Raw genomic sequence first — 18,254 nt, forward strand, 5'->3', positions numbered from 1 at the left:
CGCTTTCGGTGTTAACTGTTGCGTTATTGAGCTATGGAAATGACTAATGAGCCTGGAGCCGACTGTTGTAGTTTGTATGCACGGCAGCGGGGACGATGAGCGGCTGTCAATGGGGAAGGCTACGCGCTCCTCTCTAAACGGGCTGGGCGGTTTCATTGTGGCTTTATTACCTCGTTTTCCCGGCATTTTATCATTTACAGGAAGAAGATTAATTAGAGGCTGACACTCAAGCTTATAAATGTTTACACCTGCCGTTCTGAGACGAGCCGGTATAGATATAAATGAGGTATTCTTGTTACCTAGTCTTTAAACTGACATTTGTTTGTTTTTTTTTTTTCAGTCTTGGCTTAATGTCTAGTCCTTATTTTGTGAAGGTGATCTTGAGCTGTGTCTGTACTCTTTGTACATTCTCTCTCTCCTTTTCACCCACACTCTTAAGGAGCCCTGCTGCGTACCATCATATGCTGCACTGTGTGCAGTACACGTGTTCACACAGGAGTGCTCTCTCTCTCTTCTTCTTCTTTTACCCCTCCCTGCCTCTCTCTTCTTCTGTCTTCCTCCCTCCTTCTTCACTTTCCCTCTCTATTCTCTTTGGTTACCTCCCGTCCCCCGCAGACACACAGACACAAGAGTCTTCTAGTCTCTCTCTCACAAACACACACACACACACACACACAGCAGTCCTGTAATCATACAAAGTCCAGAGTGTGGACTCCTTGCTGCCCGCTGGCCTCCTGTCTCCTCGGTCCTGCAGCAGCGGTTTCCTCAGCAGGCCCCGTGTCCTAATGACTCCAGACACCCTCTCACTTCCCCTCCGCCGGGACACGGAGCACAGATTCATCAGCACCTGGCTCTGGGCCCTCTGACTGCACACACACACTCTGAGTCAATGCGAGGAGCAGCCAGTGAGATCAGTAGCATCACGGCCAAGTTTGTTGTCCCATGACTTTTCTTAATGAATAAGGCCCTGTGGTTATTAACAGACCATTCTTGGTGACCATTGTATAAGTAACTGTTCTTGTCAAATAAAAGAACCACGTTCTTCAGGTGAGCATTCAGGGTTCGTCGACATCACAGTTACGCATGAGCCATCTCTTAGCAACCACTGCTGAATGCATAACGGGCTACTTTATCAAGCCAGAATGCAGATTTTATCTAATATGTGCTGATTACTTGCTGATTTTATGTGACCGTGTTGCTGTTGCTGTTAATTGACACAATGCTTTGTTTTGCACCGTTTGCAAGGCATTTCCAGAGCCGGTGCGACGGGTTGCTGTGGAAGCTTCCACCAATAATTGGCTTTCTAAGTAATGGCTTGTAATTTCAGCTTAATTCATTTGGCTCCAACAGTCTACCAGCAGCAGAGTGACCCTGATGAATGACAGGCTAGGTGATGAGGCCTACACCCCCACTCCCCCCCCCCCCCCCCCCCCCCCCCATTCTAATAGTCTTTGTCCTGCTTCCCCCCAAGCCATCAATACACCTCCACTCAGCTTTTGCACAATTCAGCCCTTTCCTCACGCAGCGCGACGGTCGATCCATTGATTAGCCATCCATTGCTCCTGTCTGGGAGCCCTGGGGTTGGTTATTGTGTGGAACTGTAGATGGCTCGCTCGGACCCCCTGCGACCCCCCCCCCGTGCGTACACGCTCAATAGCCCTTGAGGAAGCAAAGCCCCTCGGGTGGGGAGCGAGGAGCCGCTGTGGCTCGTTAAGGAGAGCTCTCGCCTCGGAGGGTCTCTGCTTAGGAGAGCTGCCAAAGGCCTGGGAGTTGTACTGGGGCTCCATTGGCCCTCCTCTCTCTGCTGTTGCGTTGGGGCAGATTGATTGCTTGTTTTCTCAGGAGCAAGACTGATAATGGTGTCCTCCCACTCTGGCATTATCTTAACTATGACCCACTGGTGCTGAGGTGGTGTGTGTGTGTCTCTGTGTGTGTCTGTGTGTGTCTGTGTATGTGTGTGTGTCTGTCTGTCTGTCTGTGTGTGTGTGTGTGTGTGTGTGTGCGCGCGCATGTTTCTCTGTGTGTGCAAGTGTGTGCGTGCGTGCGTGCGTGCGTGTTTGTGTGCGTGTGTGTCTATTGGAGCAGTTGGCAGTTTGATCCGCAGTAGCCCCTCTGAAAGTGAGGTTTGCGTAACACTTCCGTGCCACTGTGGCCACACAGTAGTGTTTCAGTGAATCTTTGCATTGCCAGGAAGGCACAGCAGCATTCTGAGATAACCTGTGGGTAACCCGTTTGCCTGACTAACACCCCCTTCATTGTTCCCTGTTTGCGCTGTGCAGGGCAGTAACGTAATGGAGGATCAGGACCTGCGGGAGATCGGGATCACGGACCCAGGGCACCGGAGGAAGCTGCTGCAGGCTGCGCGCTCGCTGCCCAAGGCAGGTCTCCCCGGTGCACACGCCTCCCTAACACCAAGGCACTGTGCTGTCGAAGGGTTCTGACCTTTCAGCCAAATCCACATCTCACATCTTCACAGCTTCCATTGACATACCAGGAAGCAGTCCGTGATAGGTACAGAATAGTGTTATGCTCCTGACCCTCAGAGGGTCTCTGTTTAGGTTGTCACAGAGCCAAAAAAGAGCATTATTTTTATATTTTTATGTTTGTCTCCTTAATATCAGAGCTTACGCAGATGTTTGGAAGCTTAGTTTATCAGTGTGATTAGTAAAATAGAACTACAAAGAGCAAAATGTTCTTGGAGTGATTATTCCACTGAAACCTCTGCCACACAAATGCCATGTCACAGTCTGATGCATAATGTTGCGAATTCAGCTTGACTGTGTGTCTTATTCTTTTGTGTAGTCCCCTTGTTTAACCTTTGCTGGCGGCTGGTATTTGAGCATCAGGGCCACATCAGGGCTGCAGCTGTGTGTGACTCAGTGTCTCCCCCTGCAGGTGAAGGCCCTGGGCTGCGATGGCAGCACCTCGCTTGCGTCCTGGCTCGACACGCTGGGCCTGCAGGAGTACCTGCACAACTTCCTGTCCAGCGGCTACCGCTCCCTCGACTGCGTCAAGAACCTGTGGGAGCTGGAGATCGTCAATGTAAGTGACGCGCGGGGATCACGCATGACACAGTGACTGCCGAGCTGCAGGCGTGAGGTGTGGAGCATATGGGCAGGTGCACGCATAAGGAGCGTGTGTGTTGGTGTGTTGTGCATGCATTGTGTGTATGCGTGTGTTTGTTTTTGTGTGTGTGTTCGTATGCGTGTCCGTCTGTGTGGGTGTGCGTGTGTTTGGATTTGTGCAGTTTGTATGTTCGGCATCTTATATGGGCAAAAGCGCTAACTGTTCTGTGCCTCCGCAGGTGCTGAAGATTACTCTGCTCGGACACAGGAAGAGGATCATCGCCTCTCTAGCGGAGCGACCCTACGAGGAACCCCCTGTTAAACCCCCTCGCCTCTCCCAAATCAGAGTGAGTGACCTCACACACCCACACACTGACCTCATGCTGACCTTACACACCCCCACATTCACCTCACACACCCACACACTGACCTCACACACTGTCACACTAACCCCATGCAACTTGCGATGAAAAAATCGTTCACCCACATTGATCAGAATCTGGGGACAAAAAACGCAAGCCTATGAAAATGTTCACTCAAAATGGGGTGTTAGTATTAATGAAGGAGATCACAGTCTGCATATTTGTCTACCATTTATTTCTAAAAGCATGTGCGCTAATGTAATATCTCTACTAATATATGCCATTTGCATGTGTGTTTTGGTCAGTGTCAGGACCTGGTGTCGCAGCCCTCTTCCCCGCTGAGTCACATGGACTCCTACACCGGCCGATCCATGGACCCACTCCTGCCCCCAGTGGATTCTGGGAGGAGGAGGGGCCAGGACTCCGACTACGACGTGTCCCACCGCTCCCGGAGCGAGCGGCACCGCTCTCATGTGAGTGGCTGCGTCCGCACCTCGAGAACGGCAGGCCCAGGCCACAGGAAGCCAGCTCTCGATTGAAACACAAGGCCATGCATCGGTCTACATTCGGTCCCTAAGCACCTGTGTGTGTGTGTGTGTGTCCCCTCCTTCCAGGACAGGTACGATGACCGGCAGCGGGAGCCTCGTCTGACCCTCCGGCCACCCAGCCTGGCTGCACCCTACGCCCCCGTGCAGAACTGGCATCACCAGCCCGAGAAGCTCATCTTCGAGTCATGTGGCTACGAAGCTAACGTAAGACCCCGCGTTCTGTACTGCTGTGCTTCTCCAATGTTTCCCTGTCAGAATTGTCAGAACATATTTCTGGTGACCTGGATAACTTGGCATTTTTTAAATGAATCCATTGAAACGAAACTGAAACGCACAGTAGACATTGCAGCCCCTCGTGTATATATATATATGCCCAAAGTCCTTGTTAACCATGTGCGTGATATATTCACCCATGGAGTCCTCTGTGTGCCGTCTCTAATAAAAAAAAGAGAGAGGTTCCTCAGCTCTGTGTGTGTGTCTGATTTTAAGTGGCCCCTGCAGTGTCTCTTTTTCATCTTTTTCTCCAGTATCTGGGATCCATGCTCATCAAAGACCTGCGCGGCACCGAGTCTACCCAAGACGCCTGTGCCAAAATGAGGGTAGGAGGAGAGCCCGCCGTCCCGGTCGCTTTCACACAGCCACCTCATAGATCTGGGTGTCCTTAACTGATGGGGGCATTGCTCACAGCCTGTCAGAGCAGTGCCGTGATTTTTGGGAGGGGGGGGAGGGGGGGGGGGGGTCACATAATCTCCTGCCTTATGCTGAAGAGAGCAGTGATTAACGCCTTGGAAGTGACACCGCAGCTCCCCTAATGACACCCCATTTAGTAATTGACTGGAGGAGGAATGTTCTGGGAGCAAATTGCAGCGGTATTTAAATATGTCATTAGTAAAGCACTTAGACCGGGGCATCCGTTCAAGTGGGTAAGTAGGGGAGGGGGGGGCTTCCTGCCGAATGGAACCAGGCCCCTAAAATGGCTGCTGTAAATAATATCAGTAAATTCAGCCTTCCGCAATACATGTCAAAAAGTGTTGCCAATGACAAGCAATAAGCCATAATTCTAAGCATGGCAAACTGAAGCAAAAGTACATGCACTCCCAGCTTCAAACACTAGGGGGGCAGTATCAAGGCCCTGCCTCTCAGGCCCAACAGTTCCTACTTTTACTTTGAGTGGGGTGAATGAGGAGGAGCTACACCACCTCCTATAAATGGATAGAATGGCCGTTAATGTGTGCCAGCAGCTCTCCCCCCCAGCTCAGGTTTTATTAAATGTGTTTATTTTATTTTTTTTCTCAAGGCAAGCATAAGGAGCCTCAAGGTTTATAAATATATCCCTAAGTGGAGGTTCACTCGGCCTTTTTGAATTTAAGTTACTTCCGTCTTGCATCATGTGTTATTGCAGCGATTGAGTTCACCAGCATGTGGAAGTTTTGGCACCCAGACTAGATTGTCAGTTTGTCTAGATTGTCTGTAGCAAACATATTGTATGTTGCTGATAAATAAGGGAAGTCACAAGTCAAAACGACTATGGATCATCTGTTTGGACAAACTGGACCATTTTTAACATGGATAATGATAGAGGGCAGTGGCAAATTTGTTAATTCACAGCAGTTTACAGCAAAGACAAAATGTCCCCATAGATTTTACATTCCAAGTAGTCCAACTGAGTACCCAGATATTGAGATCCCAGGAGTGGATGAAGATGCAGAATTTCTCATGGCTTTAGTATATTTTGAGACACTCTGTTCTCTATGGTTTGCTCTGCATTTTAGTTATACTGCCAGATGTAGCTTTCGCTCTTATTCTGGCTCATTAGCTCGTCATTAGGAGGGGTGCACAGCTGGGGGGCTCCCCTGTGGCTCAGCCAGTCAGGACTGAGCGCAGAGGATGTCACAGCGAGACGAGACTGACACACACCTGCCGATTCCAAAGTTAGGGGCGATAAAGACGGGAGCGGTGTGCAGCTGCAGGAAGTGACACGTCAGGGCTGCCACCGTCGCATCCTGAAGCGCTGTCAAGCTGAGAGAGGGCTCAGCTCCTCAGCGTCACACACCTCTGATCCGTTAGCTACCTGATGGGCCGCTCGAGGGTCTGCAGACGCTGTCCTCCCCCCATCCACCCCGAAAGATTTCAGGCCTGTCTCTCCCCCCCCCTCCTCCTCACAGCGGTCGACGGAGCAGATGAGGAAGGTGCCCACCATCGTCCTCTCCATCACTTACAAAGGAGTCAAGTTCATCGACGCCGCCAACAAGGTGAGTGGAACAGCACGTTTGTTAGTCTCATACTGTGTGGTCCAGTGGTACTTGAGAGCAGAATGTTGAAGTGCGGCAGTGTATCACTGAAAAAAATGTACTGAGATCTTCAGTGATAAAGTGAGAGGCAAAGCAGAAAGGGAACAACCACTGGTGGTAAAGAGCAGGACTTGTAACCAAAACATTGCTGGTTTGATTCCCAGCTGGGGCACTGTCATTGTACCCTTGGGGAAGGTACTTAACCAGCAGTTGCCTCACTAAATATCCAGCTGTATATATAACATGTAGAAGCTGTAACCTTTGTAAGTCATTCTGGATAGTAGTCTCTCCTAAATGACAGTGATGAAATGTAGAGTCCAGTACGGTATGGCATAGTGGTTACTGAGATCAATATGTCTGTACTGTGTGGGGTAGTGGTTACAGAGTAGGGTTCCAGGTTTAGTTCCTTCAGTTCATATCATGCCCTTCAGCAAGGTAACTCACCTGAACTACCTCATACATATCCATATTTTCACTGTAATATGGATAATGTGTGAAAATGTGAGCCTCTCTGGACTATGTTGTCTGCTGAGCAAAATTAAAGATGTTAACTTCCCTACCCCTTCTGGTGAATGTTGAGTTTAGTCAGCTCATTTTTTTAACTCGGACTGGATTTGACAATGATGAGCTAAGTGTGGCCTTAGCGAGTGTCACTGCTGTTGTTTCAATGATTAAATCTGGGATGCACGATGCCAGGCAGTTTTATAGAGGTCTTTAAATCTCTAGCTTCTCAGGAGTAAATGAAAGTGAGCTCACACTATTAAGTAGATTGTTCAGTCAGCTTATTAAGAGGTGGGTTGAAAAGGCAATGGGCACCCCTGGAGCCATAGTCCTCCCCATTAGGCCCTGCTTCCCCTGTTCCGCCCCCTCCTTCCTATGGCTTACCCCAGGGAGTCTTTTAAACTAATCCATGCCGAGGCGTCTGTGGGCCCAGCGGTGCAGACGGTCAGAGATTTTCGGCTCCGCACGTCACAGTATGCGAGGCAAGAGAGCAGGACCCCCCGTGGTGCAGCCGTCCGAGATCAGATCGCTGCGATCGCATTGATCTCCTCCTGCTGAAAGGTCACCCCCGTCTGTTAAACTTGTCAGAAACATGACGGGTCGACCTTTCTTGAAAGGAGCGCAGTGTGACAACAGTTTAGCTGGGGCTAATCTTGATTTTTGGGCAAACTTTTCCTCTCTCTGTCGCCGTACTCTTTTCACCCCTGTTCCCTTGCCGGGGAGGGGGTTGTCTGGGAAAGTGTCAGTGTGACAGTGATGTGTGACGCCTCTGTCTCCTGTCTGACTGTCCGTCCGCCTGTCCCTGCAGAACATCATTGCGGAGCACGAGATTCGCAACATCTCCTGCGCGGCCCAGGACCCTGAGGACCTGTGCACCTTTGCATACATCACCAAGGACCTGCAGACCAGCCACCACTACTGCCACGTCTTCAGCACTGTAGATGTGGTAAGAACACCTCTGCATACACACTCATGTACACACACACACACACACACACACACACACACACACTCTCTCTCTCTCTCTCTCTCACACACTCGCTCACACACTCTCTCACATACTCTCACTCATTCATTCTCTCTTTCTCACACGCACTCACACATATGTATGCACAATCATGTACACACACGCTCACTCAGTCATTCACACTCTCACTCACACGCAATCACACACACACACTCATGTACGCACTCACTCATTTACTCTCTGTCATACTCACTCTCTTACGCACATGCGCACACACACACACACACACTCACACACACTCAGGAGCTTCATATTGATCTCTGGCCTGGTGTACTGTACTGCATGCTGACCTAGTAGATTATAGTCAGCAGCGGTGATGTAAAGATCAGTGCGTCTTGCCAAATGGAAAAACAAACAGCAGACAGCTCCATTCCTGTTTGTATTCGCACCGCAGCGTGCAAACAAAGGCAATATCAGAGATAGCAGATCTCTGGCGCGGGGAAAAGGTCTTCACCCTCGCCCGATAAGCGCAGCCTGTCCGAGCCCCTGCCCGTCTCCAATTTGCCTCGGGTCCCATTTGCTCGCTCACCCGTGAGGGGATTTAACGTTTCGCCGAGACGTCCCCGCGGTTTCCAGACGGGCTTATCTAACCCGGGGATTCAGGGTTCACGCCAAGCTGATTGCTTCTGCGATGCTTCCGCCGGGCCGTATCTCCCCCAACCTTTTCTCATTCCCTCAGCATCAGATAGCTCAGCTCATTTGCTGCTCAGACACATTTTGATGGACCAAAAGGTTAACCGCAGCGGAAACACCTGGACGCAGCGGACGGGGAAGGAAAAAAAAAACAGATGGCTTGATAAAAGGGTGTTGGGTTTAGCCTCTGCACTCCTGGACTTCGGTCAGTGGCGGCACTTAGAAACAACGCCGGAGGACGAGAGGATCTCAGGCCGCGTATAATTGCGAGAGATTTGATCACCCCTTTAAAGCGTATCGATCGGAGCGCTATCTGCCTCTCCCAGACGCCGCAGGGTCGTTTTTCACCCCCCCCACTCTGCTCTGCTTAGGAGATGATGGGGTTGGTTCTGAATTATGGCTCTTTATGCTCCTTGCAGCCCCTTCATTTGTTTGGGAGGAAGTCAACAGAGCCAAGAAGATGCTGCCATTGATGTTTTTTCAGGCAGTGGAACTGAAAGGGTAGTGACCTTGACATTTGTGCTATGGGAGTCTGCGGCTTGTCGTTTGACCTTGCCCCCCCTCCTGTCCGTCATTGGTCACTCTGTTGTAGTGTACAGTACGGACAGTATGGGTGAGTGAGCTTGGCCTTCTTAGTTACATAACCAGTAAGCAAGTGCTCTCTGTGCAAAAAAAAAAAAAAGGCTACAAATATCAGTAACGGCATGAGTCAGGGCTTTTGTTCTGAGTTACAAGGTGTGGTCTGCCTCACAGACTGTTATCCCTTTAAATGCCTGCTATTGTTTTTCGCCTGGCGTATCCAGCAGGTCTTGAAGGAATACATTTCCAGAAGCGGCGCGGCGGCGGTAACAGGTACGCGGAGACGAGGGACTTTGGGAACAGCTTGTCGTCCCTGTTAGGCTCCTCGTTGACAGCACCACCAGAGGCAGAATTCTCACAGCGTTAAGACAAAGCGCTGGCAGGAGGAAACAGGACACTCAAAGAGGTTTCATTTCCCCTGTCCAACCCATCACACTGATGCGCTCGGCGATAGCTGTGCGAGAGGAGCGCCGCGCTGCAATGAAAGGCATTGTTCAGCTCGCAGGCGGAGTGTGCAGATCCAGAGTCCGGGACTGTAAATGGGACATGAACGTGAGCACATTTCGGGGTTTATCCAAGGCCTGGTGAAGGCTTGTGCTCTCATTTTTTAAATGCAAAGTCAGCTTTATACCAGCAGCTATAGAACAAAGCACTCCGGAATAGCTGCAGTCTTCAGGCCTGCCAGGCGGTAGAAGCACAGTCTTGTGCTTTGAAATGTGCGAATCGGTCTGAATGAGGAGAAATGGCGCACATTGCATTTATACTGTCTGCGCTGGGCTAAGCCCTTTCTCCCTCTCTCCCCTCCTGCCCCCCTGCCAGAACCTGACCTATGAGATCATCCTGACACTGGGACAGGCGTTTGAGGTGGCCTATCAGCTGGCTCTGCAGGCCCAGAGGACCAAGCACCACCACGGGCTCCCAGCAGGACTGGGGTCGGAGGTCATCGAGACCAAGTCCAGCCGGCCGGTGCCCAAGCCCCGGGGCAGCATGCGGAAATCAGCGGTGAGTAGCGCCACCCCCGGGCCACATGCTGACCATACACCGAGCACCTGTCACACAAGGCCAAGGCCTCCATAACATTTGAGGATGTGTTTGTGTGCGTGTGTAAGTGGTTCGGTGCTTTGTGAGGTCTACAAAGCCTAACATAAGGTTTGCAAGACTATTCTGTGATATTGTGGTCGTGTGGTGAAGTTCCATTATGCATTACCATGATTGCATTGCCACGAAATCCCAGCAATGTTGAGAGGTAGGTATGTGTGTGTGTGTGTGTGTGTGTGTGTGTGTGTGTGTGTGTGTGTGTGTGGAATTTGCATTAGCACTGACATCGCACACAAAAAGTTTTAGGTATTACATTCTGTCACAGGACCGGTAATCATCGATCATGAGCTTTGCTAACGACAGGCTATTCCTTTCACTTCATTATTCCAATTCCTGTCGCCGTCAATAGGGCGACTAAGAGGCACAAGAGAGGCATGTTGAGTAACCTTTGCTTCTGTATTAGAGCCAGTAATTATATTTCCCTCAGAATGTGAATGGGACTTGACCTTTTGCAGAGGCGGCCGCTACCCTTTCACGTTATTGACCTAATGCATCGCACAAATGCTTTTCTCTTTGCCTCTGGCTCCACATATTGACAAAGTGGGTGTTTAGCTTCTGAATAATGATTGCAACAGTGATTGTGCAATCATCATTCTTGCTTTGGATGATTTCACCTTTGGGGCGAAGCATCCTATTGAGCGATTTACACACCCTCCCACACACCTATGCCGCTTCCTATAGCCCTTGGTCAGCTGTATAATTGCAATAACAATTTAGGCCATCAGTTTAGAAAGCACATAATAATAATGTCATTCTCATCGGTGATCATAGATAAACATTGTATTTTGTGTCTGCAAACCAGTCATAGGATATTGATTAAATATTTTCACAAAATGAGCCTCCTAATTTTGCCAGAGTGGTTGAACTTGATGACTGAAAAACTCATTATAAGAGAGAGGTCTTGCTGTCACATTGCAGAGGGCTCTGGTAATCTGTTACCTTGTTGCCAATTACCCAGAAATCTGTGCAGTCTGTGGATCTCACATGTACCCCACACATCTGTGCTGTACATCCCTTGCATGCAACCTCTGAGCATTGTGCCTCCAGTACACGGTGGTGACTGGCTCGCTCGTTCCTGTGGGCGGGTCAGTCTCTTTGTCTCTTTCTCTGTCTCTCTCTTTCTCTCTCTCTCTCTCTGGTACTGCAGGGTTGTGCAGAGCCTCTGATTGTCCCTCCCCCTTTCAGGATGCACTTCCTGTTTCTATATCTCTCAATGGCCAGATGCTGCAGTGCTGCAGCGCTGCTCTGATTGGCTGAGGCAGTACCACCCAACCAGAACTCCTTGGAGATCTGTCATTGCAAAACAAGGGACAAGCATGGAAAAGGCTATATGTATTCAAATGATCCTGACAGGCTAACTCTGATATTTCATGTATGAAAAACAGTCACGGCTACATGTATTGGAACTATACATGTATGCAATTGCTAAAAATGTATGTGCATCTATATATACGTCCACTAAGATATATTTACAAGTGTACATGCACAAAATATATAGTTGCAAGAGTATGTTCAATATGAAATTTTGGTCGCCTGAGATGTCGTATTTTTCGAAAAATATAAATATATTTGTGGATTGAATCTGAAGTACTGGCAAATAGAGCATAAGATATTTTCTGTCATCGTCCCTCAGGAAGGTCACAGACGTCACCGTTCCGCTCAGTAAAATGAGAGGTGCGGGAGTCAGTCTGACTCTGGAAGTCAGTCTTAGCTGCACTCTGCACAGCCCTGGCCTGGCCGATCTGCTGCGCGGCCGCGTCCGTTAACGTGTCTCTGTGTTTGTCTTCTCGCTCCTCCTGTTTCCCAGGGTCCTCCTCTGCTTGAAAGCCGCTGCTGTTACTGTCACACGTGTACAACCCACCGCCCCTCCTACCTCCCGCTGCACTCTGTCAGTCCAGGAGTCCAGGTCCTGCTCTGTCCTCTTTCCTTCCTTCCTTCATGTTCTCCCCCACTCTCCTTTTCTCACCCCCTCTCTGCTTTTCCGGCGCTCTCATTTTCCCCATTCTCCCACCTTTCTCTCTGTCTCTCCTTCCTCCTCTTTTTACCCTCTCTCTTACCCATCTCTCTTGCTTCTTCCTTTCTTCCCCTCCACCTCTCCTCATCCTCCTTCTCCTCATCTCACCCTCTCCCTTTACCACTCACTCACTCACTTCCCTTCCCTCCCTCTCCCCTTCTTTGTCTTTCTGACGCTCCCCTTCTCTCCCCCCCCCCCCCATCTCCATCTCTCTGTCCTCTTCCACCCCTCTCTCCTTCCTCCCTCTGTCTCTCAGCATTACCGATACAGTCCCTCTGATCTGATCAGTCAGCCTGTGCTGTTGAGAGTATGCGTTTCCCAGCTGGGGGAACATACGGAGCAGCGGTGCCGCGCATATTCTCCCTCCATTTCTGTCACTCTGTTTTGATGTTCTCGGCACTCTTTTTTTATTTTTTTTTATGGGACACCTCTCTTGTGATTAAATCTCCAGGTGCACCAGTGTCTGCTGTAAAAGTAATGGGTGGTAATAAGTCTGTTTCTCCAGAAAAATATCCAGCAGGGCTTGTGGGCATGGCTTTCTGTTTGTGCTGGAGACTTTTTTTCCCCCAGAATCCCCCAGAGGTCACAGGAGTCAAATTAATTTCAAACTGGGTGCAGCACGTAATATTGTGAGCTATTGCTCTGGCAGTCCTGAGAGACAAAGGAGCACCTTTTTCTTTTCTCACTCTCTGTACCTCCATTTCTGTCTCCCTCTGTCTTCCTCTCTTCTTACCCACCCTACCCCTCCCGTATGTCTGTTATCTGGTTGTTTCAAAGCCAGTGTCCACACATTACAGCATGCTCCCAGCTATGTGTGCGATTGAACAGGTCTGATATTCAGAACAAATTTTCCTGCTCACTCTTAGAGGTGGGCCTTTGTCAAAATGGCATTTGACCAGTTGTCTTTATTGTTAGGGTTACAGAGAAAAGCTTGACAGTTATATCTTCTATAAGTGTTTGTTTCTCTTTATGATTATCACTGTAACTCAGGTCATAATGACTTAATATCCAATCTGGCTCTTTTTCTCTGGCCATCTAAGAACCTCTCACTTTAAGTAGTTAGATAGTTCCCTCCGTCTCCATCTGTGGCATGTGTGGCAAGTATTCTGGTGAAAAATTTGCCGCCGGGTGATTACCAGGACCCCACAGCGGCAGGGCCGATTGGCAGTGTTCCGGGGGCGGGTGTATTGGCAGGGCCTCTTCGTCTCATCGCTCTCAGGCAACCTGTGGTTCCACAGGCGCCAGCGAGCTGCTGGGATGATGTCACTGGATCTCACAGCGAACGTGACTGTGGAAAAGAGCCATTGGCCACACGCAAATGTGCTGGAGGATTGCATTTGTCTTGCTTCAGCACTTTTGCACAACTGCAGAGGCCGTTGCAGTGGACAAGCCTAACGTGCAGTTAGTGATTGCAGAAAAACAGGGTTAGGTGTACTGTAGGTGAAGTATCCTGAAAAACAGCTGCCCCTGTGTCACCCAGGTGGGGGCTACACTTAAATGGTGGAGGAGGTGAGTCACCACCTCTTCACTTTGAAGCATTTGGAGATCCATGGAGCGCACTCTGTAAATGCAAGTCATTATTTATGACATATTTATTTTTTTAATAATTTTTTTTTTTTTTATATATATATAATTATTAGTAGTAGTACTAGTAATGTTAGTATTGTCATTATTGTTATTGGCCATTGATTGAATAATATCTTGATTCGGGTTGTTGCTGTGATCTGAGGACCTCCTGAAGCAGGAGTAAATACCACTGCTTTAATAGATAAAACCCTCCCTTTGTTCCTCAGAACACTGGAGGACTGTTATCTTGCGAGAGCTCAGTTAGATAAACAGAAGATGATGACAGAAGGGTAAAGTGTGGATCATTCCTGATAGAACAAGACTTTGTGCATAAGAAAGCAGTAGGGAGTCTTTTTGTACTTGAAATGGCACCTGGCCCTTGGGGAAAACTGATGGTAATGAAGTGATGACTGTGGGTTTTGCGGCTGTGCTGCCTGTAATTTGCAGACGTCGCACCATAAGCATTAGGAAGCCGAGAGTGCTGTTGGTGTGAAAGTGGATTGATAGGTGTTCTTCATGACGCTTAACCTCATAGGCATTAACGTACTGCTGTGAAACTGCAGCAATAGACCGCTCAATTCAAAGGCGTTCAAGCACTCTGGGTGTACTGGTTTGGAGAGGGTCTCCTGGAACCGTCCTCCAGTTCACCCCTCCTCTGTGTCCCACATCCAGAGGTCAGAGGTCGCTGTTTAGAACAGCAAGGTGTCTGATTGGTCAGACCGAGTGTCTGTCATATCTTTTCAGGACCAGATGCACAGCGGCGAACTGTGGTACCTGACAAACTGAACTAGTGTTCAGAAGATGACTCTCGATTGCACATAATCCATTGGCTGGAAGGAGCTGGTTGGCCTCTGAGCATTCCCAGTGTTAGTGTTTAGTGTTCGTGGTTAGTGTTAGGGGCTCCTGAGGGCCACCTGGAGGGAGGATAACCAGTTGGGTTCCACAGGATAGTGGAGAGCAGCAAGGTAGCTCACCTCATTCAGGTGCAGGTGGCACAGAGGGGTAGTATACATGTGCTGTTGTAGCTGTGTCATCAGTAATGATATGTACACATTACATTATGTTACATTACATTATGGGCATTTAAAAGACACTCTTATCCAGAGTGACTTACATAGATCACAGTTTTTTTTACGTTACCCATTTATACAGCAGGATATTTACGGCGGCAATTCTGGGTTAAGTACCTTGCGCAAGGGTACAACAGTAGTGCCCCACCTTTAGTCTACACACATCTCTGTATGCATTCAGTGGGTGTGGCCTATTGACTGAATGTCACACCCCTGCTCCTGTCATTGCAGATGGACCCCATGGAGCTGGAGGCAGAAACGCAGTCCCAAGGCAGTGCCACGTGGCTGGTGGACCCCAAGGATTCCAAGCGCACCATCAGCACCAAGTACGAGACCACCATATTCTGAGCCGGCCCACCTTTTCCTCCTCTCTGCCCCGCCCCCTCCTCCCTCCTGCTCTGTGCCTTCTCACTGTGACTCCGCCTCCCTCTGGGCTGGCCCCTCCCTTTATCTCTACGTCCACTCCCTCCTTCCTCTCACAGCCCCACGCTGCCACTGACCCCACCCCCCCGCAGTACGAACTTCCCCTTTCCTCCTTTGTCCGGCCCACTTTGTGCTCTCCTCCAGCTGCTGCCGCTGCTGCTGCTGCTACTACAGCTGCCTCCACAACCTGCGTCTCAGCTGACTAACCGGACTTCACCCGCTGTCCCCCCCCTACTCCCAACCAATCAGCCTCCACACCTCCACACCTGCCCTTATTATATATGTTTTCATTCATCAGAAAAATCTCTCTTTTATGCTTTTTGCTGTGTACCCTTCATAACTGTTAGCAACGTTCTCCAAGCTTCACACAACAGCCCCTAGCTTCTCTGAACTGGCTTATTCAGCACAGAGGCCGGATACCATGGTAATCTATATGCTGTCTGGTCTTTCCTTGTGTTTTTTTTTTTTCTCAAAAAGCAAGATGTTTTGTATTTTAAAAAATTTTCACACATTTTACTCCCAAGCATACATGGATTAGTGTTTTGCTGGTGTCTGTTTATCGTGCCAAAGCAGCAGTGCTCTCTGGGCTGGTCTCGTACAGAGACATGCTGCACATGGTAAGGCCACCAGCCCCCTCCCCAACGCTCCCCCTAACCCCACCTCCTGAGGTCCCCTCCCGTCATACACGCATTCCAGAGGCACACCAGAGCTCCTCTTCTCTGTCCACGGAAAACCTTTCTTTTTCTCCCCGCCTCCTCTTTTTTGGCATTCTGTCCTTCCTGTCTCTCACTCCTCCTCAGTGATGCAATCTTCTTTTCCTTCTGGTGCTCTTCCTGTCTTACCAGGCGTAGACCACTGTGAGGCGCTGTGAAGAAATGCTTTTCCCACTTTATTCTTAATTAGACACCAGACTGGGAGTTAAAATACAAACAAGCAAACAAACAAACAGGAAAATGTGATACTCGGCACAACAAACTGACATGACTGACTAATTTTTAAAAACGTATTTTTGAGAGACTGTTTTTTTTGTTTTCCTTTTTCACATATCTCGCTGGAATTGGACTTGAATCTGAATTTTTCCGCCTCCATTCTCGTTGGCCATCTGGTAGTGGGACTCCTGCCATAGTTATTATATACTCCCTGGCTTGTTCTATGCACTCTAGAGCGCTGGAGCAAGCCTAGCCCGGCAGAATGGAGTCAGGCTTCAGCACGGTCAACCATCCACATCTCCACCACACCGTACAGGATTACGCTGTACTGTGTGTGATTGCAACGTACTGATTGCCCAATCAGCATTGGGACTGCATCCTTTGATTGAATGGGGTGGGCGTGGGGATAGGGGGGATGGGAGGGGGGGGGGGGGGGGGTTGGCTTTTTTCTACCTGACTCATTTCAGTACTCTTTTGTAGCCCAGCTGCCAAAGGGAGTCAGAGTTTAACACTGTGATTTGAGTTGAATTTCTAGCAGATTAATAATGTAGCACCCTTAGGGCTTAGACTCAGCAGAAGCCACGGCGTGGAGCAGAGAGCCTGGACCGAGGGAGAGAATCTCGAGGTCAGACCCGTCTTTCCGGAGGGCCGGAGTCAGGGCGGGGTCGTCCGTGGCCAAAGCAGACCTCTCGTCCTTAGTTCTTAGTTATTTCGGATCTCTCAAAGCACACAGCGAAAAATGACCACGCAGTGAAATGCCAGCTCTGTTTTTGCTCCGAGTTTTCAAGGGAGTCAAAATGAGGTCTCTTGATGCGTAATGGCATCGTCAGACAACACCGACTCCTGGATCCTGAAAGACGAAAGTTCGAAAGCTTAAGTGCATATAAAATACTTGAGGGCTTTTTAAACACTTCAGATATTTTAATATACGTTAATTTGGTCAAATGCAAAGATAACATGAAGACAAAAATGAAGTTGATTGTTTAAGCAATAGGAAGGAAAATCAATGCAAGCACAGTCCCTTTAGAATGGGTTCTACTGATTGGGTATGCAGACCACTCCAGCATTACATCAGAGGACTGTGATGGTACTAGTTCACTCCACTCAGTAAGACATTCCAGCTTGCGCAGATACCAGGCGTGATAACCCCCGACCTGGACCGGAAACCTTAATGAGAGAGATCGATAAGATATCCCACTGCACTGAGAGATTGCACTCTAGGTTAATTGCTGTTGTGGCCTCTTTTTGGTCTCCTCCAAATCCTCAGCAGGGCGAACTAATGCATTTCAGACAATTTCAAAACGAGGCTGTTAACCGCTCCTGGGTCAGAATGCTCTGAATTTGAACCAATATATCTCTGTTCACTCACTGAATTGTATTGTGTATGATTCGTACTGAAATGCCATGTTCACTAACACACTAAATCCAGCTTGGAGTTCAGTTCACAGGTATATCGGATAGATGGATCTCATATTTGATTAGTGACTGTCATAAAGAAACCATAAGGAAACGGCGAGGTAACCATAACATTCTTCCCATAACGTCTCTTCCATGACTGTTCACTGCTACGAAGCCTCAGGCGTTTGTATAGCTCTGGTCTGTCCAAGGGAAAGTCATCTGCTAGTACCGAGAGGACAAGAGGCGTAAAGTAAAACACGATTCAGCTGCAGACCTGACCTGACTGTATAGTTGTGCTGCTGCGCAGCATCGTACACACTTCCACATATATATGCATGTAATTACATCTCTATTTTCTCACTGATCTGTGAATGATCTGTGCTTGTCTTTGCTCTGTTCTTTTTTCTCCATTGCATCAGCTTCCCTTCTCATCTTGTTTCATTTTTTTGTTGTCATTCCTTGTATGAAACTGTCAGTGTCCGCATGACACCTTCAAGCGTCAAGGTGCTCTTTGAATTGACTGTGGGAAGCTCACAGGCAGACTCAAGCTGATCATTTTCAAGGGCACGTGGGATTGCTTCTCTGAGCAGATTTACAGTGGGAAAGAGCTTGATGGGTTACAGAAATGTACTTGGTGTGTCAGATGGTAACAGAAGGTTGTTCGTAAGGTAACAGAAAGCATCGGTAATTTTTTATATATTTCATGGAAATATCCTTGGTGCCCTTGAAGCATAAATGTTCAGTAGTTGT

General features: G+C 48.9%; 1 protein-coding gene across 5 annotated transcripts in view; it reads left to right on the forward strand.

The window, feature by feature from the left end:
• Nucleotides 1-18,254, forward strand: part of LOC118781354 (ankyrin repeat and SAM domain-containing protein 1A-like) — a 104,027-nt gene that overhangs the window by 83,521 nt on the left and 2,252 nt on the right. For 4 of the 5 annotated variants that reach the window (XM_036534348.1, XM_036534351.1, XM_036534350.1 and 1 more), the window contains 10 exons: nt 2,280-2,378; nt 2,896-3,042; nt 3,305-3,412; nt 3,733-3,900; nt 4,042-4,179; nt 4,503-4,574; nt 6,141-6,227; nt 7,576-7,713; nt 9,826-10,008; nt 14,986-16,404. In XM_036534348.1, the coding sequence (XP_036390241.1) occupies nt 2,280-2,378; nt 2,896-3,042; nt 3,305-3,412; nt 3,733-3,900; nt 4,042-4,179; nt 4,503-4,574; nt 6,141-6,227; nt 7,576-7,713; nt 9,826-10,008; nt 14,986-15,102 (1,257 nt within the window). In that variant the 3' untranslated portion in view covers nt 15,103-16,404. Of the gene's footprint in view, nt 1-2,279; nt 2,379-2,895; nt 3,043-3,304; nt 3,413-3,732; nt 3,901-4,041; nt 4,180-4,502; nt 4,575-6,140; nt 6,228-7,575; nt 7,714-9,825; nt 10,009-11,911; nt 12,011-14,985; nt 16,405-18,254 lie in introns of those variants that run through there. The other variant, XM_036534347.1, reaches the window with a different exon arrangement.

This window comes from Megalops cyprinoides, chromosome 7 (genome assembly GCF_013368585.1).
Source record: "Megalops cyprinoides isolate fMegCyp1 chromosome 7, fMegCyp1.pri, whole genome shotgun sequence".
Lineage (NCBI taxonomy): Eukaryota > Metazoa > Chordata > Actinopteri > Elopiformes > Megalopidae > Megalops > Megalops cyprinoides.